The sequence below is a fragment of the Temnothorax americanus genome, unplaced genomic scaffold, assembly GCF_048541705.1.
Source record: "Temnothorax americanus isolate GAGA-0224 unplaced genomic scaffold, ASM4854170v1 Scaffold13, whole genome shotgun sequence".
In the NCBI taxonomy this organism is placed as follows: Eukaryota; Metazoa; Arthropoda; class Insecta; order Hymenoptera; family Formicidae; genus Temnothorax; species Temnothorax americanus.
The window spans coordinates 3,892,875-3,920,612 of NW_027509264.1; the positions used below are offsets into that span (position 1 = coordinate 3,892,875).

Below are 27,738 nucleotides of genomic sequence, written 5' to 3' on the forward strand. Positions count from 1 at the left end.
CTAATAGCTCTCAGAAAACGTTAAACGTTACAAAGTGTACAAAGTACAGATGATCAGTGTCAAGTGTCAACCCGTTAGGCTGGTATCGGTCAGATAAAAGATAAACGAAGAACGCGCGCGGAGAGGGGAGATCTGTTTGGGTCGTTTGGAACGCGTAACGGAGGAACGGAGTTCGTTGAACGCAGTGAACACTTGTCAGCTTGTCAGTCGTCAGTCGTATTGGAACGCGCTGGGGGACATAAGTACGTCGAACGAGTTTAGAACCCACCGGTAAAGTCTTTCGTCATACATAGTACTTTCGGATAACCTTTTTAATTACGGGAGCTATACGTATGCCACCTATTTAATTATCGGTGGAAACGCTCGTTTTTACGTTAACGTCTATGTTGCATTTTGACTCACTCTCGAGGTTCAAAATGTTTTTTAATTATTCCGTCGCCCGCCGACTCGTGACGATAAACATTAACGCGCGCGGCACTCGGCACTCGGCACTCGGCACTCGTCGCGACAACGTTATTAGAACGAGCGGGCTCGCGCGTAAAAAAACAATCCTCATAATTCTCGACTTTCCGGCTTTAAGCGCGCGCGCTCTCGCGGTATACCGGTGTCCTTAATTGCTGCCGTGTTTTATTACAGCGATATTATTTTCCCTTTCGCTATGGCCGACCCAGATCCCGATCCTCGCGCGAAGTCGCCCAAGCCCAAGTCGGTGAAGCCAGCGGGAGAGTGCGTATGCGAGCACTGCGACTTCGTAAGGCGAGTAACGATACCGGAGATGGTCCACGATCGTTGTTTCTGCGAGCCCGGATCCAGGGAGTTCGTCGAGTTCGATTCCGTCGACGTGGAGCACCTCGACCGGAAGAGTAATCGCGAGAACACGTTACACCGGGTGACGGCGCGCGTAAAGTTTTCCGGCGTGACGCATAGCTTTCCTCTTATCGTCAAGCTGCCCGAACCGCGCGTGAATCTTCTGTCGTCCAGCCCGTTCCTGAACGAGGAGATGTTTTACAGCAAGATGACGCTCAACTACGGAACGGACGGTATCCCGAAGTGTTACCTGTCCGACCTGGGTCGATACGATCGGCCTGTTATCGCGTTGGAGGATCTGGCCGCGCGCGGTTACGCGCAAGTAGACGACAAATTGGACGAGGATCATCTGAAATTGTGCGCGAAAGCTTTGGCGGCGATTCACGCCAAGGGACTGAAGCTGAGGGCGCGTAGGTTTCCCGTTTTCAGGGAGTTCTATGCGAAACTGTCCGTACCGGCGGACTGGTTGCACTTTCATACGAGCACTCGGACAGGCAACGTCAGGTAAACTTTGGTTTCTACTTTTATATACGCGCGTTTCCATGTTAGAAGGTACGAAACAATCGCGTCTTTGTTTTAAAAGCTTGATTATGCGAAGCAAAAACATATTTACGTCGAATTCCGATTTTTTACATACGCGTTATATAATGGTACGTTGATGTATCAAACATATTATTAACGTTGATTAAGAAAATTATTCGCTTGGAAAAATATGCGATGTATCATCAATCTTATATCACTTATTGTAGATCATTTGAAGCACGGGATAATCCTGGAAGTTTGGACTCTTCGTTATATTCCGCATTGCCAGTCGAGGGAGACCTCTCCGAGAAAATAAGAAAAAAGCTAGACGTAACGACCAAATTGGAGCTCAACGATTTTTGGACCATCTGCCATGGTAATTTCACGCGGAATAACTTGTTGTTCAGGTACGAGAATGGGAAGCCGAGTGACGTAAAAGTGATCGATTGGAGCACAATGAGGTATTGTTCACCATCGATCGATTTCGGTCACGTTCTCCTTCAAAATCTGCCCGACGACCGCGCCGATGATCTATCGACGATCGAGGCATTTTGTCGGAATATTTTGCGGATTTATTTGGATGCTGTGAAAGACGAGTATCCGGAAGTGGATCGTGAACTTTTGGAACGAGAAATTATCGCTAAATTGCCGTTTGCGTACGGCACCATTGAAAATCGCGTGCTCAGAGAAGCAGGGATGGTGTTGCGTACGCTCGACCGTTTAGGTAGCTTCGATTAAAATCACTCTCGTCGTTCGTCGTTACGGTTTATGCTTTACGCAGTTGACGCTTCATAGTTCTCGCGATATTCCATATATTAAATCTTATCACGACTGCGCGTACTCACGATAGCGGCATACGTACGGAATAAAATACATTGGCACGTATAGTAAATGTTACGGACGTTTAAGTTCAAAGGTATATTTTTATCGTTGTACTTGTATTTTATAAATAATGTGACCAATGTAAGAAAATAGATATGTCACAGTACTTTATGTATATATCTAAAATTTATACAGAAATAAATTTAAAGTTACATAATTACCCGTTTGATACTCGCTTATTTATTTCGGCACTCAAAATGACAGATTTTTCGCGATTTCCAGGAAATACAAATTAATCGCTTCGTAATAGCGTTATTAGTATTATAATTAAAGGCGATAAATTAAGGTTGCGATATATACAATATTATAAAAGTTTTATTATTATTTTTCTTCATTTCAACAGTTTTTTACAGCTTATTAGACTTGCAGGATTGGTTGTTTGCACGCGGCATATGCACATCGTGCATCGTGCAACCACAGCTGCTACTACGATATACAATATCGGTGCCTGGCGATGAAATGCAATATGCCGCTTGGAATTGCAAGTCCATTGTACTTCGGATTACTTTTTCTTTGCTCTTTCTTTCTCACGCTGATTACCTAGTTTGATAATTTTTTTATTTGTACACCGATCACTTTCCATTAATATTTTTATAGTATAATACACACTTTCTATATATTAATACTAATTCTATTAATTCGCGTTATGCATTCCTTGAAATCTCTGTTGGGATAATTCCAGAATATAATTATAGATTCCGAAATAGCTATATAAAGGAATATGTTGATACTATTATTGAAAAAGTGTCTTCCAAGTTATAATTATAACGACTAAACTTGTTAAGTACCCATTAGAGGCATTCCAAGCTGAAAGAATTATTATTCCATTGAAGGAATTGCATTGTTATAATAAAAGAATCGTAACGCGCGCGCACGAGTGAGCATCTTTCTCGTTATAAATTTCCAGTTTGGATTTACAGAATTATCCTGTACGTCCTTTCCGAAGGAGAATGAGAATCGTTAGTCACGTTACTTCATGTTTCAGCCGTTTCCGCAGCCTCGGTTTGTCCCGGCGCGATATTTCGTGAAGCTTGAAGAGGTTGAATTCTCATTGGTCGACGTATGCCGGGGCTCGCTTGCTGGCGCATGGATACCCAGTATATAGCGGCCAACAAAAAGATCAGGATGATGACGGAAACTAACATCCGTCTTGTTCCACAAGTGGACTTCACTGCAGCCGTTACGATGGGAGGGCATGCCGGCAAGACTTGCTTTGATGGAGCATGGCTGCCGTTAGTGCCGTTACACTGGCACTGCGTCCTTGTCAAACTCCACCCCATTTGAAATTTAGACGGTTTTCTGCCGAAAAGGAAGCCAAGTTACATCGAGGTTGAACGTTGAATCGAGTCGAAGCCAAATCAGCTCGTCTCGGTCGTGACAACGAACGATCGTCCAATCTTGTTATCGATATCGCCAATCGATTCTGTAATACGTGTAGTAGATAAACAAATTTAAAATTTACCTCCGTAGATAATCGAATTATGAATATTTAAATTAAATTAAACGTGACACTTCTAAAGTTAATTCGTAAATATTGAGAAACTAGAGAGAGAGAGAGAGAGATACGAGCGAACGAATCACTAATCGTATCTACATATTAGATTAATATTTAAATGATTTAGAAGCATTATTCTCTTCCAATTTCGATTTTATATCGCATAACGGTATAACGGAATAATGAGGTCGTGGTAATCTATATTTCGTTGTAGCTATACGATAGCCACGTCCTGATTTTACGGCACCGCGGCGTATCGCTATCTGAGCAATTTTCTGTTTTGCCGCCGATCCATTTTATTAATGAGGCGGCGCACAAACAAACACAAATGAGACTATTCCCATGCGCGATGCTATTCACGCGTCAGGTGAACATATGTCTGGAGTTGACCGCGCGCTGGGCGCGGAGAGATTTGGCGCTTCCGAACGGTCCGGATCGTCCGTTGCAGGAGCGGAGAACGGATAGAGTCAGAAGTTAGAAATTATGTACATAGTTGACGACCCCCTTACGGCTTTGGCGTTCGTCTATCTCTGCGCTTACAGTACAGATGTTTGCGGCACGTTGATCGCGGTCTTGCGGCGCGTCCGTATATAGAACAACGTTGTGCTTCTTACGCAGGCATAATACATTCGGCTGCGTTTATTTTCGCTTCAACAATTTACCGAGCATGTCAGTGTTTCAGTTTCACAACTGTCGAACGGTACGGTTTAGATTGTTCGCCACCGCCGCTGCCGCACGTACCAACGAACAATTCGCGTTACATCCAATCCTTATCACTTTTGCTTTTCAATTGCCGTCACGAATTAGTTTCCAGCAGAATTGTATCGCGATTGATGTAGCGGCCTCTCCTCTCTGTAAAATCGATAGAATTGCGCGCGATAACAATATGGATTTAATATTCCTTTTAAAATAAAATTGCATCGTGAAATTTTATGACACATCGTAATTTTAAATCATTTTATTTGCGAGGCACAAAAGCAAATTGATATTAAACGAAATGGAATTTTTACGATTATCATAACGGACACGCGTCGTTATAGGGAGCGATTATCGTACGATGTTACACGTGCGTCGTATCGTATATTTTACGTTTAATCATTTTTATCTCGTTCAGAAGTATAAGATTATTAGTTGGGAAAGATGACAGATTTAAACATGTATATACTTGCGCAATAGATTATTTTTGCGGCGTGTTATTTTGAGAAGTCTCGAGTGAGTTAAGAAAGCAGTAAAAACAGCTCGTCTAAGTAAAGACTAACTTAATGGTCGACACAGTGATGTTCCAAGATTGGACCGCACCGACAAAGTTGACGATACTGCTCTCGTCTATTCTTCTCAGCTCCCCTTTTTTTTTTTTTTTTTTTTTTAATTCCACGTATACCAAGCGAAAGGGCAAACGTCCTTCTTGAGAGGGCTGCGCGGTTCGTAATGAAGCGGTCTCCACGGGAGGCGGACGATTTAATTTTGCGCAATGGGTTTCAGCCGTACGTCGAGTCTGGCGTGAATTAGCATGCATTTATTAAAATTTTATCGACCTACAGCCTTAACGGCTTCGCGCCGTTATCGACCTAAATTTCGTCGATGCAACGTTAAATGAAAATACATGAAAAATAAAACAGAACGCTCGATATATCCGGTCTCGACCGAACGCTGCGCCGCGCGCCGCGCCGGTATAAGAGCACCCTCCTCGGCGCGGAATCTGGCTGAAAATTTTACGGAATCGTTAATCTTGGAAGACTCTTCCCCGTCAGTCGCTCTCTCGGAATAAATGTATAAGTAACGTACGCGAATGCGCGCGTGACCGGTGAAATTATTATCCGGCATATCCCGACGAGGAACGTCGCTCGAAAAATTTCCAAACGCCCGCGTGTTTCTCAACCTCGGCCCACTAAATTTTTCACGCTTGCATACCAACATTATGCCGCGAGCGGAACGGACATTCTTCGCGGTCGAACGCACCCTTCCGTGAAGGATGATCGTAGGTTTTACGATGTCTACGGGTATGGCAACGGAATAATTTTATTGAACGCGTATTACAAGTCGCTTATCGAGTTAACGCATATCATTCTTCTTATTTTATCACTCGCGTAATGGATTTCCCTGCGAAATAGAGTAGAATTAGGAATCGGAAAGGAAAAACCTAGGAAAATTATAATTATGTAAAGCGATTGTGGTTGTACATTTATAATATATGTATGTATATATGTATATCATTATAATACATAAATAAATATATATATACAATTAAAAAAGCAAACTTGAATTTATAAATAGATTTATAAATTCACAAGTAATCGCGGAAATAATCGCTAAAACTGCGAGCTCTGACCAGATTGGAACATTAAAGTATAAAATGTTACACAATTATCGATTCGCTATTAATTCCAAGATTTGATTACACGATAATGCTCTTTTAATAATGTGCCGCCATTTTATCTCGATGCGTTGCCAGCTTCGCTTCGCAGTCGCAGCGGTTCGGAACGGTTCGGGACTTTGGAAGCGAACAAGCGATATCGCTCCGCGTTTTCTACGTTTCGCGCGACAGGAATAAATCGCGTGGATAAACGAATATCGGGACGGTCGTGCAAAGTGCGCTCCGGCGACCGTTCCATCTGTCAGACTAGCGCGGGCACTTCGGGTACCGGCGTGGGCAGTCAGCAGTCACTGTAACCGTCGCGTCGCTACGAATCGCGCTTTCTCACACGGACATCGCGCGGTAGGCGAACACCGGTCACCGCGGCGGTGCGGCGCGCCGTAATCTTCGTGATTGTCCTTATAGCGCATATTTCGCCTTATTTTGTCGCCGCGATATATCATATATCGTATAAATTACGCGCGACAGCGTATCGGGAGTCACAAAATTACTGCCAGGCGACTGCTGCGAAAGCATTTCAGGTATTGATCGTATTCGAAACGCGACCGTTTATAGCTACTCGGCTCGAAATTATTAGATTGATCATTAAGTCATCGACGTCGATTTTATGTCGATGCGTCGATAGACGATCGACGTCGAATCCTCTGGTTAATTTTTTTTATCACATTTTCGACCTCGTCAATTATTTTTATGTTGATTGCGGAATTACGAATATTTCCATAAGATTTCTATCGTATATCTATCTCTCGCGCGGCCAGTTCTATGTATATATCGAATTGATGCGAGATCGAAGAGCAATTGAGGTTAAAAATACCAAAAGCGGTAATAGCGGTAATAGCGGTATTCGACAACGATCGACGCGCGACGCATCGATGTCAAATCGATATCTCAAAGGAGTCGACTAATCATTTCCCATACGGCACGAAGTATGCTACGCGTATGTCCGCCATCTTGGTTCGTTTCGCGCGTCGCGCCACCGCGGCCCGCGCGCCCCGCGTAGTTCACGGTCAGACGGTACACATAAACGGTTAGAGCCGGTCGCGGCGGAGCAACGCTGCTCCGTATTGTTTACGCTTTTTGCGCGACGGCCGTGCGCCGTGTGAGTTTCTGCGCGCGAGCGAACGTCGGGATTGCCGAACAAAGTGCCGGGCGATCGTCTTGTCGTATCAATTAGCGCGTACAATCGGCGCTGACCGCGCGTTTTCGCGATCGTATTCCGTATACCGATGCCGGGCGCCGGGCGCCGGGCTTCGCCACAAGTGTTTCTCGTCGGCGCAGGCGCCATGTTTGTTGGCGTTGGAATGGACCTCGAAGTGAGGGAAAATGTCGCGACGACGCAACCGTGACAGGTTTTAGCGTTGTTATTCGCTAAAAACCAATCGCGCGCGATTCGGAAAGTGTCGGATGAAAGTGTCGCGCGGAGCTCGTGACTCGTGACCAACTTGGAATTTCCGGCGAGTCTCCGTATACGAGGGAGGGACCCGGAGGGAAGGAAGGATTGCATTTCTCTCGATGGTACGGCAGGAGATGACGTTCGCTATGTTGCCTTGGCGGAAGAAGACGTCAATCGGTGAGTAAATTTGCTGATGCAAAAAAAAATTATTCGGAAAAAATTGTTTACGTCGAAATTGAAAATGAGTTTTGTTTAACGATATTTGAACGAATAATTGAAGTTTACTCATCAAGATCGATGGTCCCGCGATGGAGTTATAATGTCCAACGATAAGCAATATTTTGTCTCCTTTTCTCTCTTAGAGAAAAATATCTATTTTAGTATTATTAATGATAAAATAAAAATATCAATCTATATATATATATATATATACAGAGTGTCGTGAGAAACAGTCTCTTATACTATAGCTAATTTTATACCATGGCATCTTTTATTTATATTCGCATTTTGCATATGGTATATATTTACGGCATTTGACCAGTCACGGCACAATAATATAGGAAAGCTGTATATGTATACACGTATATTATAATTAATGAGGAAATTTGTATTTTGTTGCGATGCACTTGCATCTTACTTATTGGTGCGTCTCCACCTGAGAGTAAGAACTCTCGAGAGCAAAAAGAAAGAGAGAGAGAGAGAGATACTCTCGAGAGTCTCTTTCTGCTCTTTCTCTCTTTTTGCTCTCGAGAGTTCTTACTCGCAGGTGGACACGCACCTTATCGATTACGTGACAGAAGCATTTTCACGCGAGAGAGAGCCGCAGCTAAAGGGTTAGATTACGCGGTCGGATTTCCGGGACGCGGGAATTCGAGAAAAGCGCCCTCTCTCGCTCGGAGATTCGTTACCGCGAACGAACCAACGTACTGGCATTGCCGCTCAACGCCGTTATCGTTTTACGGAATTTACGGGGGCGGCGCGGCGTGCCGCGTGTCCGTAACGAGAGAGGAAGAGAGAGAGGGGGAGAGGGAGAGAAAGCACCCCAGGTCCCAGTATCTCGCGGAGAAGAAAAGGGAGGAGGTGAGGGGAAGTAGGAGGTGGGAAACGTTGCATGCCTAATCAGACAACGACGGTAGACGGTGCTTTATGCGTTCGCTCCATCTGCAGATTTCCGTTTAATAACGTCATCTGTATGCAGGGGTACATACGTTATCTTTAGTCGTCTCTACCCGCTTTCCGTTCCTGCTCCGTTGAAGAATTTTCCCGCGCATTTTGCGTTGCTTCTTTCCCCGTGTGACGTAACAACGCGGCGGATATGTTTGTTAGCGTGCTCATTAGGCACTAATTCTCTTTGAATTAGTTTCGTGATTCTCAAATCATCATGCGAATGTGTTGCTAAAGAAACGAGACGCGAAAGATGCAAAAATAAAATTCGCACTTTCGAGCAGTCTTTAATATTTTTAGTTAAAAATGCAGGTTTTTTTATTCTACGTATATACGCGTATCGTATTGTTTTATGTGCCTACATATATTTTATACCGTATCTCTGATATATAGTTCCAGATTAAATTCCATATTCGGATAAAAAGTGTTTAATAAAAAACTGACATTCAATTACATTTTTATAACTCAATTTTATAATAAATAAGTAAGTAAATAAATAAACAAACAAATAAATAGATAACTAAACAAAGTAATTTATTCATATTTTGCCGGAGAGCGCTTTTTAATCTTGCTGTAAATTTTAGAAAATAGACTGAAAAATTATTTGTTTTTCGAAAAACTCAAAAATAATAAATATTGATATAATTTTCGTAAGGACGTATAATTAATCTGTAAAGAAAAATGTTAAAAATTTTATTTTAAAAATCAATATTGTATAAGATTAAGAGAGAGATATAAATTGTTCGCCGAGCTTTTCTTCCACGCTACGTTTTGTAATCTCTCGTTAAAAAAAACCTAACGTAGGTATTGAATAAATTAGTATTACGATACCATCTCTCCCCGGAACGTCCGTTTTTCTTCGCGTTTGACTTGAAATAAAGAGCAGGAAAGTCTCCCCCGAGAAAACTCCCCAGTCCGATATCGACTATATGTTGACGACCGTGGGACTGTGTTTACGTAGACGAGCTAAATCTGGGTCTTAACCCTTGCCGCCCTTGTCAAAATATGTACGTCGGGGTAAGTTCCGTGCCTACGATCTTAATCCGACGGTTATCCGGCCCCGGTAATTTACGGTGAATTCCTAGCTGCCGCGTGCGACGACAGTCACGCTCGTCTTTAACGGAGGTTTTTGGAAACACGCTATATAATTAACGATTAACGTATTAAAATATTAATGAACGTACTATTACATAGCAGATAATTAGCAATTAAAGTTCGAATTATTAATGCTTTCATGTTCGATCCCATATCTGCAATTGATAAACGCGTCGACACAATTTGGTTTGATGAACTTTAATTCGTCCTTCGCGCGCGCGCACGCGCGATATATTTTGTTTTATTCAAAAATCTCATCATCTAAATTTCTCACAACGCTTTGTGTATTTATTGTTACATTATTATTTTTTACTTTTTTAATACACTTATTCGATGTGTATGCAGCTTTGCCGTTTCTTTAATATAAAATTACTGTGGCTCGCGCGAGCATATGCGAAATGACGTTCATTATATTCATATTAGATATTCGTTCGTTAAGGTAAGCTAACGCAATCTTAGTAGGCTCTTTTGTGCGCACTATGGCGAGTATGTCGTATCGTTAAGTCGGATTTTAGGTATACATTGAACGTGCTCGGTTACGGGGATGTACCTATACTTGTATCGTAGCTATATCGTCACAAAGATTAGAGGCTAAATCAAGAAGAATGCCGCTCGTTTTATTCCAAGCGTATAGTTTTTCCCGAAACAATTTCTAAATCGTTGAAAAATTCGAAAGGCAGTAACGAGAAATCCACGAGTATATAGGTACGTTCTGTATGTGTGACTGCGATTTCAGTGTCTAACGTGCCACTAAACTTAACAGCGGTCATTCGTCGTGACCCTTCTGCGCTTAACGAAATCTAACGACTGTAGAACGTCAAGTGAAATTTACGCGCCGTTAACCTTTCGTATATACATGGGCGACGACGAGCGTGCCGACTTTCGTCGCGCGACAAGTCATTATTCGGGATCTCACGCGTGCATAATGGTGTGACTATCCTTTTGAGACTCGCGACATTTTTGCTTTTTCTTTTGCATTTCATACACTTGTCTGAAGAACTTAACCGATCTCGTGCTTTAATGAAAAAATATCGCGGCTTGAATGAATATATATATATAATTAGTAAAAGACAAATGTATTAAGCTATACGTATATAAATCTTTTTGGTAGGAGGAATTGTTACGGATGACACATTTTTCGGTGGCATGTCGGAAATCGGGAAGTTGTATCTCTCTCTCTCTCTCTCTCTCTTTTTGGGAACGAGTCGATTTTCTACAATACTCGCCGAAAATGAAAAAAGCCTACTGTATCTGGGAGGGGGTTGTTCGCGATATTTTTTGACAATGACTAATGACAATTTGACAAATGCACCGCGCGCGCTTTAATCCGCGACGGGCCCGGAGGCACCGGGGATTCGTATTCCACGCACGACTTAATCGATAAATTATCGAGGGATTCGTGGAACATCCCCGAGAGCGGGAGGGCGATTTTGCAGCTCGCGTAATTCACCGATTGCTATGCCTGTGCCGTCGTTGGAATGCATAAAAAACTGTACGGCTCGACGCGTTTCTATGGCACGTTATGGCACTCGGATTCCATGGTGCATCTATGACTTATTTCTCGGTTGGTAAAACGCGCGCGTTACCGCGCCGTAACATAGCGAGAATTTCATCCTACGATCGGATCGATCACGGCAATTCGTAGGAATTGATGCTACCTGATGATATAATCGTATGATTTAACGTCGATATACATACACGACGTCCATCACTTTTATCTTTTTCATGTCACGTCATCTTGCAATAATATAAATTAAGTTGATGTGATAAATTTGAATCGATTAATTATGGAACGCGATTTAACTATTTACTCGAGAAATCATATTGATAAATAAGATTACATATGTATCCAGACGAACTGAGCTAAGTTGTCTAGATCAAGTCTATTTATCATAAGTCTTGTTAAATTTGGCACGGCAAACAGGCCCTGTGTGTTATATGCTCATATGCGTGTCCTTTGATATACGCGCGCGTTATTTACAGCGTGGCTGTACGCAAATATCGGCATCGCTATTCCTATTTGCTCTCCGTTTGTCAATCTGCGCGAACGATGGACCCATTACGTGCATCGGTTACGATCGGTGTATTAATTGCTCAGGAATGAAATTACAATGCGACAGTCCGTGAATAGTATATAAACGCGATACAAAATTAATCAGATTGTAAGGATGTTTGATATAATAACCGATGTTTTATCGCCGATTATCGATATCTGCAATAAAATATTGCTATACCATTACGTCGCCGTCGCGTAATGTTTGAAGATAGAATAGTATATGTATTATATGAACGCGTGCAGTACAAAGTTATTTTTACTGCTAAAAAATTTAATGATTAATATTCCGGTAAAAAAAATGCAAATAATTAATAGCTTCACCATTTTTCACGTGGCATCTATATTTTATACATAGGTGATCGATATATAATGTTTGTCACATGTGTAAAAATTAATTACACGAAGCGTTCTACATTTTCCCAAAAAATAGTTTAGGGAATAAATATTTTTTACTCGATATATATATATATATATATATATATATATCCTGTATAATTAATTATTGCACGTAGGATAAGGCGACGATTAATTCTACATGAAATATAGATTCTACGCGAGAAGCTCGTTTTCTTTTTGTTCGATGGCGCGGCAGCGTCTGCTGTGCATAAAGGTCTATAATAAATTAAAGTCCGTCTTCGTGATCGTCCTCCTCATCCGTGACTTAGAACGGGTCGCACATTCTTCCGCTATATCGCCTATCGCGTAGAGACGAACGGGACTAATTTGAAAATAGAAATGACACCCACAACTGCGTTCCAGTCAGCCGAAGGAATCCCTTTATTACATAGCACGCCGGTAGGTAGAGTATTGCGTGGCGAGGAATGTTCGTCTTTTTAGCGATGATGACGATGCTCTGGATACCAGATGTCAATGGTGAAGGCAAGCCGTTCACCAAGACAATCGCGCTTGGTCGATGTAGTTCGCGGAGGACTATCGACAAGTTCCTAACGCGCACGTTTAATGAAGAAATGATGCGCTCGGAAGAGCCGATTTATCGCTTCGCGTTTGCGCTAATTTTCAAGTGATCGTAATCGGCTGTAATCTATCTGCTATGCATTATCGTTCCGTCGAAATTATCGTTCGGAATTCGCGTAAATTCCAATACGTAGATTCCTATATGGGCTAACTCGAACCAACTAAATTTGCCTTCAGCGATAACGATTTTATAAGGAAGGCTAAAAGGAACTGTATATTTAAACAAGTTTGTCAAATTGATAATTATAGAATAAAAAATTACGAGTTATTTGATGTGCAAAGGCATTAATTCTTATTTTTCTTACATATAATTTTGAGATTTTTCGTGAATTGTATTATTACTATCATTTTTTCGATTATCGGCTTGTATTTTTGACCGAAGCTAAGAGTATATTCCACTCAAATTCACGAATTGTGCGATATTTGCAAAGCAATTTTCTCTGCCGAACGCAGCCATTTATCGTCTGTTTTTGTACCTTACACCATCTGTAAATAGCGTGAACATTTATATAGAGTATCGAGATGTTTCGACGGTATATATACGTATAATATAAAAAGGAACGTTGAGCTGAATCGTAATAGTGCACGTTTTTTTTTCCACGGGACAATATCACATTTTATTACGTTTGCGCCCGAAGATGAATCGTCTGTAATTCGACGGCACTTTCCCTCGTGCCTTTCCCTCTAAGTGAGGAGTTTGTCTTATTTTTGTCAGCCCCCCTTTGCTCGTCTCGTTTATCGCGCAAGTTGACGTTAGCGCGGTCGTTCCTCTTTTTCTTGCCAAACCTCCGCGAGAAACGTTAATTAATCGATGTTTCCTTTTGATTAACAATGCAGTTGTACAAAATGTTATCACGGAATTTTCATCCCGAGCCTGACCGTACGGATAAGATCGCGAACGGCTTACAGATGAGTTTACGTGGTTACCGCGTGTCAGGCATAATGTATCACACTCGCTTACTTTATCATTGTAGAGAAAGTGGAAAATTTAAGATATTCCGTAGACTTGAGATAAGAATATGTTTGTATTCAGAAATGTTTATATAAAAAATAGATCGAGCACGTCCACACATATTAGATTTATTATTTTCTTTTAAGTCAAGTTTGAATGATATATGTATATGTTGTGGTCAAAGCCCAAAACGCGACTGATCAATCCTGCGGAATGTCCATGAAGCGTCTTGATTAAAGCAGTTTTTAGGAATAGGCTGGGAGTTAGATTAGTTTTTTTTATGCGGGGGAGGGACTCCGCCTATATTTGTGTATTGTCTATACACACATATCATATACAAAACTTTGACCAAGACGCTTGGCCGTTCGTCAGAATTGATTAGTCAATCCTATGGATTGCCTGCGTTACGGGCTTTGACCATAACATATATTATATATAAAGTCAGACCATTATATAATTTATATTTATATTATTTAATTAAAGTATTTCTTAAAATTTTTTTTTTTTTTTAAGAAAACGAAAAAAAAACACAATAATTATTATTATTTAAAGAATTTAAATAAAACTGTGTAATTATATTCAACGGTTACAACCTCGTAAAATCGTCGCTTTTGAGCTAAAAATTTTTTATCGCTTTCGTACAGATCTTACCGCATATACTGAGGAACATATTTTTCCTGAAATCATATTCAAAATTTAAGCCGACGAGTTTTATGGTGTCGTTTTTAGGTACATCATCGTCGGAATATTCACGAAAATTCACTTGCATATGAAAAAAGTAGTACGGAGAAGATTGAGAAACTTGTAATCCAATTTTTATTATCGTAACGAAACGGCCGTCGGTTCTTTCGCAAACGACCGCAAGTCTCTTACTTCTTCGCGCAATTTCAGCACAGTAGTATGAAAGAATTCTGAATTTACTCTTCATTATACCGATGAAATGGAAACGTAATGTTAAACGTCGCAGGTTAATAAAAGTTCTTCGTTTTTTATCCTCGTCACTGTGAGTAGTTCTGCGGTATTAACAAGCATGTTCAATCCTTAAAGCGATGCGTGTCCTTTCTCTTTTCGGCACATCAGATATCTATAAAGATTTCTTTGAACTCGGCGATTTTATAGAAATGACTAAGTTTACGAAAAACATCGCTCTTTCGAGTTGCTCATTACTATGAAATCGTTTTACATTTTACATCAAAGACTTACGCTGGGCCTTGTGAAAAGCGAGGATTGCACAGATACATACAACTGAGAAATTGTTAGTAAAAAACATAATTTTAAAAGAAATTTTTTCTTATGAAATGAATAAGAAATGTTAAGCGCACTTTTATCTAAAATAATTGCTGATATTTATTAATATCAGCAATAATGTAGCATAATTTTTCATTCTTCGAGAAAAAGATATCTTACGTGCTAGCTTGAATTAGGGAAAAATCGATTATACATCAGCGGACAATAGCTTGGTTATAAATCTCTCGAATATTTCTAGCTTTTGCGATAATTTAGGCAAATGACAACCAGGGTCTATTCGTTGTTAAACGCTTACTTGATACCTCATCGATCGACCGTATGCGTGTTCGAGAATCGGTCGCATAACTTCGCAGTAGAATAAACAGAATAGTAATTACCGAGTGAAATGGAATTCAACCCATGGTGTTTATCTTTCGGTGTAACAATGCAGCGCGTCTCTCGCGACGGACGGTACTTATACTCTAGCGTAATGTCATTCGCGAATACAGCGAGCATTAACGACACTTAAATGATCCGAAGAATTTGAGCGGCATTCCCGAGCAGAACGAGGCATTAATGATGCTTGTGTGACAATTCGAAGGCACCGTCTTTTGAAGATTTTTTTATCGGGCGTGTAATTACACAGAAGCTGTGCCGAGCGAGCCGGATAATTAGTTTTTCTTACGCACGCTGTATTAAATAGCGCGCTCATTTTCGAACTTAAACGAACTCTTTTCCTACGTAATGTTTATTTTATTTGTATTTGAAACGAAGAAAACATTTCTATTTTTTAGTATAAAAGTCTGCAAGATTTTAAATGATCTGCGCACTATCAAGATAAAGTGGCTAATTAGTAATATTTTGGTTTTTTAAGAAATACAAACTATTCGTATAAAATTATAATATTTTATTACAACATGGATTTGTCGCGTCAGGTTAATCGACTTTAAATAATTTGGAAGCATTGGTTGTGTATGGTCTTTTGAATTATAAAACTTATTTTGCTTATCGATTATTGCTTGATCATCTTGAATTTACTCGTTTCTGTTTCCCATTTATAGTTATTGCAATTTTTTTAAAATAAAAATATCAACAAACATAATCATATGTTGCGTGATAAGACAATAAAATGCAATTTGGAAACCAAACATTTGGTCGGTTTTGCTTGGTATAGAGACACAGCTGTAGAATATGATATCGCAATATGTTGAAATCGATAAAGGAATTATCTTCGAAAGCTTTTAAATCAATTTATTTTCTCGTATGTATCGCAAATATTAAAAGCATATTTGCGACGCAGTCATGAGGCGGTATTAGCTGTATACGCGTATATAGATACAATAGTATACGTGGAATCGATATCGGCAGTTAATAGGAGTGTAATCAGTTTTGTGGTCATATACATACAGCGTTATTCATGATATCAAATTATTACGCGACCGTTAGTGAGACGTTTATTGATATATATATATATATATATATATATATATGATACCCTACAATTTTTTTATCAAATATGATTTAGCCTATGTATCGCGCGTATAATAATGGCTCATTGTATATATATAAATACACTCATACATAGGAAGCGGATGTGCGCTCCCGAGAGAAGTTTGAACGTCTTCGTATTTGAAACAAGTGATTTTAGCGAAGATCACGTTGAATGTACGGCAATAATTTTGCTGCGATTACGGCACTTTCATCATGAAACTTACCAACAGCTTAATTAGACGCGAATGGGCCAATTTAAGGTAACTGATAAGGTCACGGAAATGTGACCCCGTTCATCTAATCGTTCGGTTTTAATCAAACGCGCCGCGCTCAGCTCGGCGTGCCCTGGTATATTACGGGCGCAAAAATTGGCTCGTTAATTTTAATTATTTCGTTCTGGGTTGGGCCGTTTACGCGAATTTCCTGCGCTTGTAATTAGTCGATAGAAAAGTTCATTTGCGCGGGGTGTTATATATCAAATTCACTACGCGCAGCGGTTTTTTATCCGTTCCCTCTCGTCGCTGGCAAATAGGACATTGAAAAATGCCGCGTACGATAAGCTCGCAAAGGAAACTTTTATTCCCACAGTGACGCGCAGTCGTGGGGGACGTTTTAATGCTTCATATTATCTAGCGCAGCCAAGAAGATCGGGTACACAGACAAATATGTTTATTTAGCTCACGAATCATGGAAAATTTACGTTATCATATTTATGCAACGTGTCCGAGTTTCTTGGAAAAGAGATTTCAATAATTTATACCTACTTATATATAATATATAAATTTCTCGAGATAAATTTGAAGTATATATAAATATTTTCTTGCGTAAAAGTACGTAATTTTTTTGATGACACGATTGATTATAAAATGGCTCTTATAATTTTTTAATATCGCACGCGACGTAACGCTTCACTTAATATCAAAATAAATCGATATGTCATTCTTCGAGAAAGTAGTTTAAAAGTTCGCTGTCCCTACATTGTGGCGCCGCGGAAAATCCATACTTATCGAAGTAGATAGCTTAAACGAAGATTATAAAGATCGCGGTCCATTAATGTCTTTCTGGAGGTCTATTCAAGCTGCACCGTGTACTAGGTGCATTACTTGATTAAATTGACTTAGTCCCGCACCATGAAGCTCTATCGCGAAAGTCTCCGCTTCATTCTTCGAACGAATTCCCCAAACCGTATCTTCTTGTAAGACTATTTTTCTTATACGTAATGGACACAATTATCATGGCTGCGTAATTTTTCAGACATGTTAAATATTAAAATGTTTCCTTTAAAGAGCACGCGTCAAATTATTATAATGCCATAAATTAGCATCAGTATTAAGTTATTAATTAGAACACTGTGTCTATCCCCTACGATCACATATCAAAACACGATTAAATACGAAGTTAAACGTTAATAAATTGTGATCGTTAATTAAACATGTCGCGACGTCACTCGATTTAGGATCCGCGATCCGCTATCTTTCATTCGTGCTCCGAAAACGACGGCAACTTTATTCCGAAGTCGCGCGACACGACGCGAGAGTCGCGAGTCAAGTTAAATGCACAGTGCTAAACGATAGCGATAGCGAATAGCAATAGGCAAAATTTTCAACCTATCGGAAGCCGTGTCGTCCGAAAACAGTATTACAGAAAAAATTAAAATATTAAATATTAATTAATAGAAATGATTTATTTTACCGATAAAAAATATTTTCCGTTTCATATTATTTCTAATAATAAAATCTAATATTTGTACTTGATTTTTTGATAATAAGGCCATACACACGTACACACATATGTGTATACATATATAAAATTAATAGATTGCTGTTTACCGCGACAATGCGAAATGATTTATTCGCGCAATTAATCAATTAGTTCTTCGACATGTGGTCTGTTATAATCCTAGTGCAATACGCGATCCATAATCATCGACACAAATACTTCTCGATGTCACGGTTGATTAAGCAAATAGAATTATTAATGCTCAGCCTATTATATCGATATAGAATAACCAAACAATTAACAGCTATGCTCCATATAATTGCCTGGAGTGATAATTATTGGAACTCGTCGATAATTCTGCGATCTCATTTCGTAAAAATAATGTAATCTCAAAAAACTGATCTTTCAAAACTGCATTAATTGTAAGTAACGCCTACTGTTTTTGTAGTTTATCTAGCGTTTGTGTGCTAAATTAATATTTAAATGATATATTATATTATAGGAAGTACTACGTAGAATATAAAACGATAACGCGAGAATATGTGTTGCATTAATTTATTTTACCGTGTTTGATTTCGACTTGGGTTTTGAAGATTCGCATGTTTACGTTCCGGCACATTTAATTCGTATTTGCGAACTATTCCGAAGTAACCAAGTCGATCGGTTTCGAGTTCAATAGTACTTTTAAAGTGGGACCGGCCACTAAATTACTTTTACTGGATCGATCTCTCCGTCCCGGCATTAGCTTTGCCAATTTGCTTCGCAGTCCCAGGCTAAAATATAAGCTTTACCGTTAAAAAAACATCAAAGAGATATAGTCGAGTAAATATGCAATAGCGAGCATGCGTTGTCGCGTATTTTGTCGCGTATTGAAATCGCACGCAAATGCGGTAAAAATACTTGCGTGTGGAACTTGATATCTTTGTTTGCTGATGGAGAAAACGACTGGAGACTGCACGTAGAGTAGAGTAACCGATCAAAATGATCGGCTTCGCATGCTTGTGCGGCACAGTTTGCATATAAAATAGTCGCGAGCGATCGTCATTCGTTGTCAGTATAGGCGCAACTAGATATACAATATTATCTCATTCAGCTGCATCCTATCCGCGTCGTCGCAGTTTCGAGATTTAGTATGTTCCGTGTGGCGCACTGAAAAATTGATCTATATACTTTCGTTCACGCGGCACATTGAATGGGGATCGGTTGAAAATTGAACTTTGAGATCTTGATGGATTTACATGTTTTAATCCCCAAACATGATTCCACCATTTTTGGGATGATATCCGCGCAGGCGTTTTGTCTCGGTGAGTCGGTAATTCCGTGAACACGATCACCCAAAAACGGATCATCCGATTATATCGGAATTCAGTAGCCTTTCTTTCGACATCAATAAATGCCAAAAATTGATGAAGCTGCCGTTTTTCGTTTTCTCATAAAAATGCAGGGTGCAAAAAAAGCGCGTTACGCGCATTCGATTTTTGATAAACTAAACTTACTAAACTTTCGTGTTATAAATTCCGACAATATTTTTTATAAGTGTGTGAAAATTACTTTTGTCTCGAGGAAGAAACTTTTATCCATCTTTTCATGCCATTCGCCGTGATATGACTTAAAGAATAGCGCGCGTTACAAAATAGCGATTTTACTTGTCGCGTATTTTGTGACGCGCGCGTTTTGCACCTGTTAAATCCACCGTTTTTGTCTCGTTTATAGAGCGTAAAAGGGGATGCTTTCGGGCGCGACTTCGGGGTGTCGCAACAGTGTTAGATAAATCAAGAGCAGAGGTTGCCAGGAAACACGTAGAACGCGTGCAGGTTTCATTGTCCTACTTGTCACGTTTATAAGTACACATATGCTCGGTATTGCGCGCGCGAGAATGAGAGAGAGAGAGAGGGAGAGAGGGTGAGGAAGAGACGCGGGCACGCGAGGGACTCGTATGTGCGCTGAGGTAGATGCCTTTCGTTTCTGTGCGTACGTGTGTTGCTCCGGCTCGTCTAGCCAGATCTCAACTAATTTATACTCTACTGCATTAATATGCGCATTATTCTATGAGGAAGAGACGGGCACAGATGCCCGTGCGCGACGGCAGTACGCCCGGCTATTACGTATACACGTGCACGCGCGTATGCATATGCCACTCGGTCCACCGAATAATTATTCGCTTTATATACGCTTTATGCACCTTAGAGCATTGACTGACTATTTTAACGAAGGAAACTTGGACCGGACGGGAGAGGGAGGGAGAGAGAGAGAGAGATAAAGCAGAGCAAGCTTGGCGAACATATTATGCTTGCGCGTTGCACGCTCTCGAGATGTCGATACGAACAAACGAACGAACGCGTGCGGCTATGCCCGATTATTATGCGTAGTCACGCAAGCCAGCTGGGAATACCCTCACCGCGGCGGTTCCTATCGCCGTTTATACTGTTCCTGCGATTTAACCCTCGCACGTATATACATATATCCGCGCGTATTTCTATCGATCGTCGGAGACGGCGATGAGGACGCTTTCGGCTCTATATCGATTTTCAAGTGGGTCATCGTCGAGTGGTTTATCAGTTACGCGCGTTTATCGCGTTAATTCTTATTAAAGAGTGCGCGATATTGTATTAACGGTTTCATTCGGACATAAAAGGACATAAGATATAGAGGATGTAATAGTACTCGATTGCGATTTGAGCGTTCGCGATTGCCGCACGATAATAGAGATAAATCGCTCCAGAAAACCTCTCGATTTTACGAAAAATGTCAGAAATGGACTTACTCATGTAATTGTAAGTGCAACAGAGCTCATTTGACTTAGGTCAGTTTAAACCACCAGTTTTAACATATATATATATTTATGATTAAGATGTTTTCCATTTTTGATTTGTTATTTCCAAGTTTCTCTGCCTTTTTATCGTAAATTTAAACTAAAATTGTTTTCAATTGCTTTAATTAGTATCAAGGCTTCTTTTTGCTTTCTCTGAATTAAAATTTGATATCTTCTTACACGATTCGATTCAAATTTGCGGATGCGAGTACCGTTCGCTGCGCGTATATTGCGTTCAACGAAATGCATTTGCGCAACGTTCGAATGCAACGAAGAACGAAGAACGCGCGGCGAGGCGTCTCGATCGGTATCGGCAACGACGCGACGGGTCCGTTGTCTTTTCTGAATTTACCCGTTCAATTGAATTTCACGCTTCGGTACTCTACGATCGGCCATTGTGCCAGACTCGTGACCCAATTTATTCTCTCCCTCTCGAAATACGGGCCGCGAATAGTTTCCACTGCACAGTCGCGGGGACTAAATATCCGTACCTACCTCCGGCAGTGTCAAATCGGGAGGAGAGCACCCTTTCGAAACTCGACCCACTTTGCTCCAAGATCCCGCGATTCACCTACAGGCCCTACAGCCGGAATGATTTATCGCCACTTTTACGAACTGCAATGCATTGGTCATTGCATCGGGGGCTTCCCTCACTTTTCGTCGTACGCGCGGTCATGTGTGCCATGCTCTTATGCATTTCGCTCTATTCTATATTAACATTCAAAATGCTCTTCTGTCCTTTATCCTACCGTTCGTCCTAGTGCTTACTGTCTGAAAGAAAATTTATTTGTAAATGTACAAGTTATTCGTCTGTTTATATATCTATTTATATATATATGTATTATGTATATGTAGATCTAATTTATGTCTTATTCATTTATTAAATATAAAACAGAATTCTCTTCGGCTAAAAGCGATTTCGGAGAAAAATTTTCTCGTGAAACTCGTGAGATTATAGAGTTATATTCCGATATATTTTATTTATTTTTAATATTGATTTATTTCGATACGTATATTATTGCACGTATATTGTATATTTGTTACGTTGTGACGCAGAGAAAATATCAAGCATTGTCTCGATGCTTTGTAATAATGCTCCACGCACGGTAAACACGGGAATTTTCAGGGAATTTATGTACGCGAGATGGAAAGATCGAAATATCCGAATATCTGTCGTTATGAACAATGCGATATGCAGTCTTAAATCCTCGTCGCAGTCACGAGAGCAGTCGGAGGAAAATGAGAAAAGAGCGATAGGCTGACTCGTCCGCGCGTGTCACCGATGAAGAATATAAATTCCAGAAATGGTACGTTCTGAAAAATGACGTCTCGAACAAATGGCGACACCCGCTGTGCCCGCGGGATACGACGAACGCTTGTTCGCGCGGCATTGTAATCTCGCGCAAATAACGATCCAATAAAAGGTGTGTGAGTACAAATCGTTTCTGTGGTCGAATCTCGAAATAACGGTGACGTGGGTATGGCTTGAAAATTCCTTGTATATAAAATATTGGACACGTAACATCGTAAAGCGATTAACGTGTTTAATCCTTCGTATATAGTATGAGAGTCTCCCATAAGTTGCGAGACGCACTAAGCTATTCGTGAGAAAATTTTTTAATACATTAATATATTGGCGACGTTATCGGAGAAAAGTAATAAGAAACGAATAAATTAAAAACTTGAGCATTAAAAATTCGTATTCCGTTCGATAGAATAGTCAAGTTATCTCTTTGAGGTGAACGGCGAACAATGGGGGGGGGAGGGGGGTGATCGTTAGGTATCAACAGCCGAGCGCAAGTCGGGCGCGTAATAAAATATTTGCGCTCATATCTCTCGCGCTCGAGCAGCCGTGTGATTATTATATTATATATTCAGCATGGCAAGCATGCAGGGAGAGGAGAGCATGCTTGATAACGAAATCGGCGAGAGGGATTTTCTCTAATGGAAAATTCAACGTCGTTAAAATAGAAATCATCGCTCGCAAAGTGTCTTCCGCCCAGACTCACCTCGCTGTAAAATTTATCTGTATGATATAATTAAGTGGCAGCGGTAATCGCGTTACGTACGGTATCAAGCGCGCGCGCGCATACACGCGTTGGTACGAGCAGCGTTGTAAAAATAAAATACCCTCTGAGAGCGAGCAAGCGCATCGTTATATCCGTCGCGTGCAACTGCATTTCCGCCTTTATAAGTACCTGTCTCGCAGTTCGCAGGGGATAACGTGTTGGACCTGCTAGCGTTTGCGCGAGGTCACTGTGCGCTCTCGAAAGGAATTCATTATACTGTTGCGTTAATTCAGCGCGCGTATTCCGATCTGTCGTAAGAGAATGTCGTTAGAAGATATAATCAGTAAAGATATCGAAACGGGGAAGCGTGGTCCGAGAAAAAGCGACGTTACACGTTACATTACACGCGTCCACTCGTTTCCGTTAATACGCGGCACGAGTGTCCCCTAGCGAGGTTTAATCGTTAAATCAGAACGACTACCTGCCTCGTAACTTTCCCGAAATAAAAGTTGCGCGAAACTTTATCCCGAAAGTTCCCTCGCGAGCGGAGCTTAATAGAGATTAGAAGTGCGCGGGGAGCGGGAGAGGAGGGCTTGTCTGTCGGATCGATGGCACGGAGCGAGCTTTCTCTCCACGCGCGCGGCAATCATTTTTCTACGCTCTACCCTGTAATTACGAGTCATTACCGGCCAGAGGAAATTTTGCCGGGTGTCGACTTTCCGAGCGGGTACGACCGGGAATTTAGTTTATAGTCGTGTATGCTCTAACCGCCTTTTCCTTCAATTTAATCAAGACGACGTGGGTTTAGTCTCGCGCATCCTCCGCCGGCACAAGGGGCGCCCAAAATTGATGTCCGCGGGGCGGCCAAGTATACGCGAATATGCGGGAAATTGGATTTCAACGCCGACGCTTAACGTGTCGCTCGTTCATTCGCTCGCTCGCGTGCATTCTATAATTAAAGACGGCGTGTAATTAATTTGGTCAGATATAATTGTGCGGACCGTGTGCGTCGTTTCTCGAATCTATATCAAGAACAACGATGCGGTATCTAGATTTTATAATGAACTTCGATTCGCGCTTGATTCGCGACTACGAGAATTTTAACTCCCTCGCCTCATTAAATATTTCGTCAAAATCGAGACACCGATTGATCACGGTGACTGAAATACCGCGATCTAATAATAAAATAAACACGATGGCGCGGCGGCACTTTATAACGCGGAAATAAGGCAAACCGCGACAGATATGATGGTATTAATAAATTATTTCTAAGGTTATATTTTTAGCGCTACTAATGGTATATAGATACGTTTAGCGTGATCTTGCTTTCAAGGTAGTCAAGAGACGTACTTGAAAGATTGAATGTCATCCAGAGCCGACGCGCGACGGCGACGCCGACGGTATCGTTATGATCCCGCTAAAAACCCCAGAGCGTTCGCTAAGTGGTGTCCCAGAGTGTCGAAGAGAAACTTTTCCACTTTCACGTGTCGACGATCGGCGTCGCGGTGTGTTTCACTCCACCGCATCTTAAGACATACTTTAAAATGATATCCGCACTTTGATCCGCCTTGCGCTCTATCATACCCAATACGCGGCTCGTCAAACTCGTCTCTATTCTCGATCGGTCGCGTCCCTGAGATACAAGTTTTATAAGCGTTCTCTTTTTCTTCGGCAAACAATCTTTCGCAAAGTCTTTCCCCCTTTTCGTTCCCTCCTTCTCAACTTTTCATGAAGAAAATGGCACGATATCGAGGGGGCACCTGTTGGCTGACAACAACGAGGGGAAATTGCACGTCGATAGCATAGCGGAATTTATTAATTCAAGACAATAGGAAAGAGCGATTAAATAATGATTGTTTTGAAATATAGAGAAGAAATTATATAATACGCGCGTAACAATTCAAATTCATATTATTTGTAACATAGATTTATACAATACATATTCACCAGATTGAAGTAAAACTCATCAATTAAGGTTTAAATTAATTTGTAATTGTAAAATGCAAGATATTCGGCATAATTTCACTATATATGATGTATTGAATATTTCGAGACGATAATACGTCTCTATCTGCGCTTGGTGTTGTTTACGACGCACAGCTGTTATGTATTGTGTTGTTTATGCGAGGTCGTTGCGCTACCATTCACGCGCAAAAACTTGAAACGGCAAGCAGTATTGTAAGCTGTTCCGTGTGTGTTGCCGCATTACCTATTGAAACGCGATCGCTACAAGTGCTAGGAGAAAGAAAGACGTCGTTCCTGTTTGTTCGCCCTCCTCGTTTGATTTGGATTTAGCTTCGATTCTTCTTTCATTTGGTATTTCTCATTAATTGTTAGTTATTATATAATAGAAAATTTATATTTTTGTATTGAGAGAGATTCGGCGAATGAAGAGAGCTCTAAAATTGTTATACAAATATGACGTTATCGGGACAAACTTAAAAATATTTCGTGTTATTTATTTAAAGCAAGTTCTCTCGAGAAGTTTATCTCTTAATTCTACGCCGCAAAGTTCAATCCTTTGTGGCACAGGTTTCAGAATTCAATCTAACTTTAGAGTCAAGATAAATATGCAAAGACAAAGATTTCACCAGAAAGTTTTCTTAAATGGAGAAAAAAAAGAAATCAATTTCTCATTGGCGCATGTATCAGGCATTTTGTGTGAGACCGTGTTTTAAGATCTTATACTATTTATAATACCTACGCCAGAAGTGCATTTTTTTCCTATTCTCGTCGCAACGATTCGGTAATTTTTTTGAACCACTGACACATTGCGTATGTACTCCCGCGCAGTATCATTTTTTCCATATCGACAAGTTTTTTCTCCAGCGACCTGTCGCACACCGATTGGTCGTCGCGTTAAGCTCCTCGCATATATTTATCCGCGGACTTTTTTATATCGAGCAGCTCGCCTGTGCAGCTCTCGCGCTTCCCACGACGCGGTTAATGAAAAACTAACATCCCGCGAGAATAAGGTGATACGGAATAACCGTGCTAAAAGCTTGTCTTTCGCTCAGAGAGAGAGAGCGTCGCGTTTATGCACCGGCGTTAATCTCATGGTATGCGAGAGACATTGCAACGAGATATGTATACATACATATATATATATATATATATATATACAGTCATACACTTTTTAGAATTTGTGTACGTGCGCGAATTGTGGGAAGTCCGGGTTTTGCCCGTCCCTTTCTTCCCCTTACTTGTCGCTCGTGTAATTATTATCTCAGTGGGAAAGATACGATGTGCCTTGCTGTAACGTTGACATTGCAATTAAACGTATATTATTGCTGTAAATAGGACGGCGAACGAGCGCACCCGTTTTTGTAATTTATGACGGCTGCTCTCTTCGCCATGGGGAATCTTTAAAGGCTAAACGATGTCGCGTGGCAAAAACGCAGCTCTAATTAGACGGTGTCGGTGAAAGTTTGATAAACAGGATCGAGGGGAGAGGAAAGAGACGCGCTATATATATAAAAAAGGACGCCTCAATGCGAAATGTTATGGCAGAATAGCTTCTCCATTAGAGATAAAACCATTAAGTACCGAATATGCGTACGCAAAGAACTGAGGGGAATTACAGATATCACTTGTCGGTAACGATATATGTTGTCCCTAATAGCAATTTCTAAGGGTCGCGCGTCGGAAAAACGGAATGACTAAACGATAACGTGCGCTTATAACGTTAATTGGCCGACGTTCACCCTAGTTACGTACACCCCGATATTTCGCATCCGAAACGAATGCGGAAAGGGGCGAGGATTATAGAGATTATGGGAAATATAAAGAATGCTCTGTGTGAAAAGATCGCTATATTTGAACGCGTTTTGATTAACGATCAGGCACGTTTTGAATTACTTTTATTATTATAAAATGTTTTTCTTTTTCTTACAATTTTATGTAATTAGTTTTAATTAGGTTTACATTTATGTTGCGATATCTAGGTATAAGAGTTAGAAAGAATAAAAAAATCAGTTAAATTTAACAGTTGACTTTAATTAATGTGCGTTTGGCAGCAACGAGACCAATATAAGTAACAGAGATAGCGATGCATTATTCAATACTTGTCACGATCTATAAAAGTCGTTTAGTTTATATCCGTTTTTACGAACACAGAAGAGAGCTTGTTCCAGATGTCGCCCGACATGAATACTCGCCGAAGCTAAAATAAAAAGTTAATACATTGTCTGTCCGCTTTACTTTGTCATGTGGAAGTTTTTGATATTGCGACAGCAATAATCGAGGAACGTCGAACACCTGGTTCTCACTTTCACCCTACTTGATGATGGGTAAACCGCGAACAAGCGAATGTAAAGCTGAATTTTCTAACAGCACTGTAATAACAGTGTGGCGCGATTTCACTGCTAAATAAAGCATAGCGCGTAAAAGTGTCACATGCTTATTAATAATTAATGGCGAGCGGATAATACCGACTCACGTGTCATCATTCCTCAGGTCTTGGGTAGTCACCGTAACATTTCGCTAAAATTGTTGTATGGAATAAAATTTTTTTTTTTAATATCTCGGTCTCTCTCGTTTATGTTTAATTATTTTTTCTTTTAAGTATTTTTTAAGTTTAAATAATATAAATGCTAAATCTATTTGAGTAGTTGAAAAAAAGCAAAAAACTGGAGGCAGTAAAACGTGGTGGGGTCTATTAGATGTGAGCTTTGATTGTATCACGGGATATAGATATCTAGGGTTAACAAAGGGTGCCTTTGATTCGAAACCCTTTGGCTTTGTACTCTGTAGGATCGTAATACTG

General features: G+C 40.5%; 3 protein-coding genes across 3 annotated transcripts in view; 2 read left to right on the forward strand and 1 right to left on the reverse strand.

Annotated features, from left to right (window-relative positions):
* Positions 1–658: 658 nt before the first annotated feature.
* LOC143893875 (uncharacterized) lies at positions 659–2,371 on the forward strand. The gene is made up of 2 exons (XM_077399687.1): positions 659–1,311; positions 1,557–2,371. The coding sequence occupies exons 1-2, from the start codon at positions 659–661 to the stop codon at positions 2,065–2,067; spliced, it is 1,164 nt and encodes a 387-aa protein (XP_077255813.1). The 3' UTR covers positions 2,068–2,371.
* A 320-nt stretch (positions 2,372–2,691) lies between these two features.
* LOC143893881 (uncharacterized) lies at positions 2,692–3,506 on the reverse strand. The gene has a single exon (XM_077399705.1). It carries the CDS (start codon positions 3,489–3,491, stop codon positions 3,186–3,188), a length of 306 nt encoding a protein of 101 aa, XP_077255831.1. The 5' UTR covers positions 3,492–3,506; the 3' UTR covers positions 2,692–3,185.
* Positions 3,507–7,563: 4,057 nt separating this feature from the next.
* Positions 7,564–27,738, forward strand: part of LOC143893878 (neurotrimin) — a 298,243-nt gene continuing 278,068 nt past the window's right edge. The window contains exon 1 of the mRNA XM_077399698.1: positions 7,564–7,650. The gene's annotated coding sequence lies outside the window, so the exon portion shown is untranslated. The remainder of the gene's footprint in view (positions 7,651–27,738) is intronic.

Bases quoted from the DNA above. Each gene is read 5' to 3' on its own strand.
- LOC143893875 (XM_077399687.1), top strand. From the start codon at position 659: ATGGCCGACCCAGATCCCGATCCTCGCGCGAAGTCGCCCAAGCCCAAG. The intron at 1,312-1,556 runs GTAAACTTTGGT...CACTTATTGTAG, and splicing joins ACTCGGACAGGCAACGTCAG to ATCATTTGAAGCACGGGATA.
- LOC143893881 (XM_077399705.1), bottom strand. From the start codon at position 3,491: ATGGGGTGGAGTTTGACAAGGACGCAGTGCCAGTGTAACGGCACTAAC.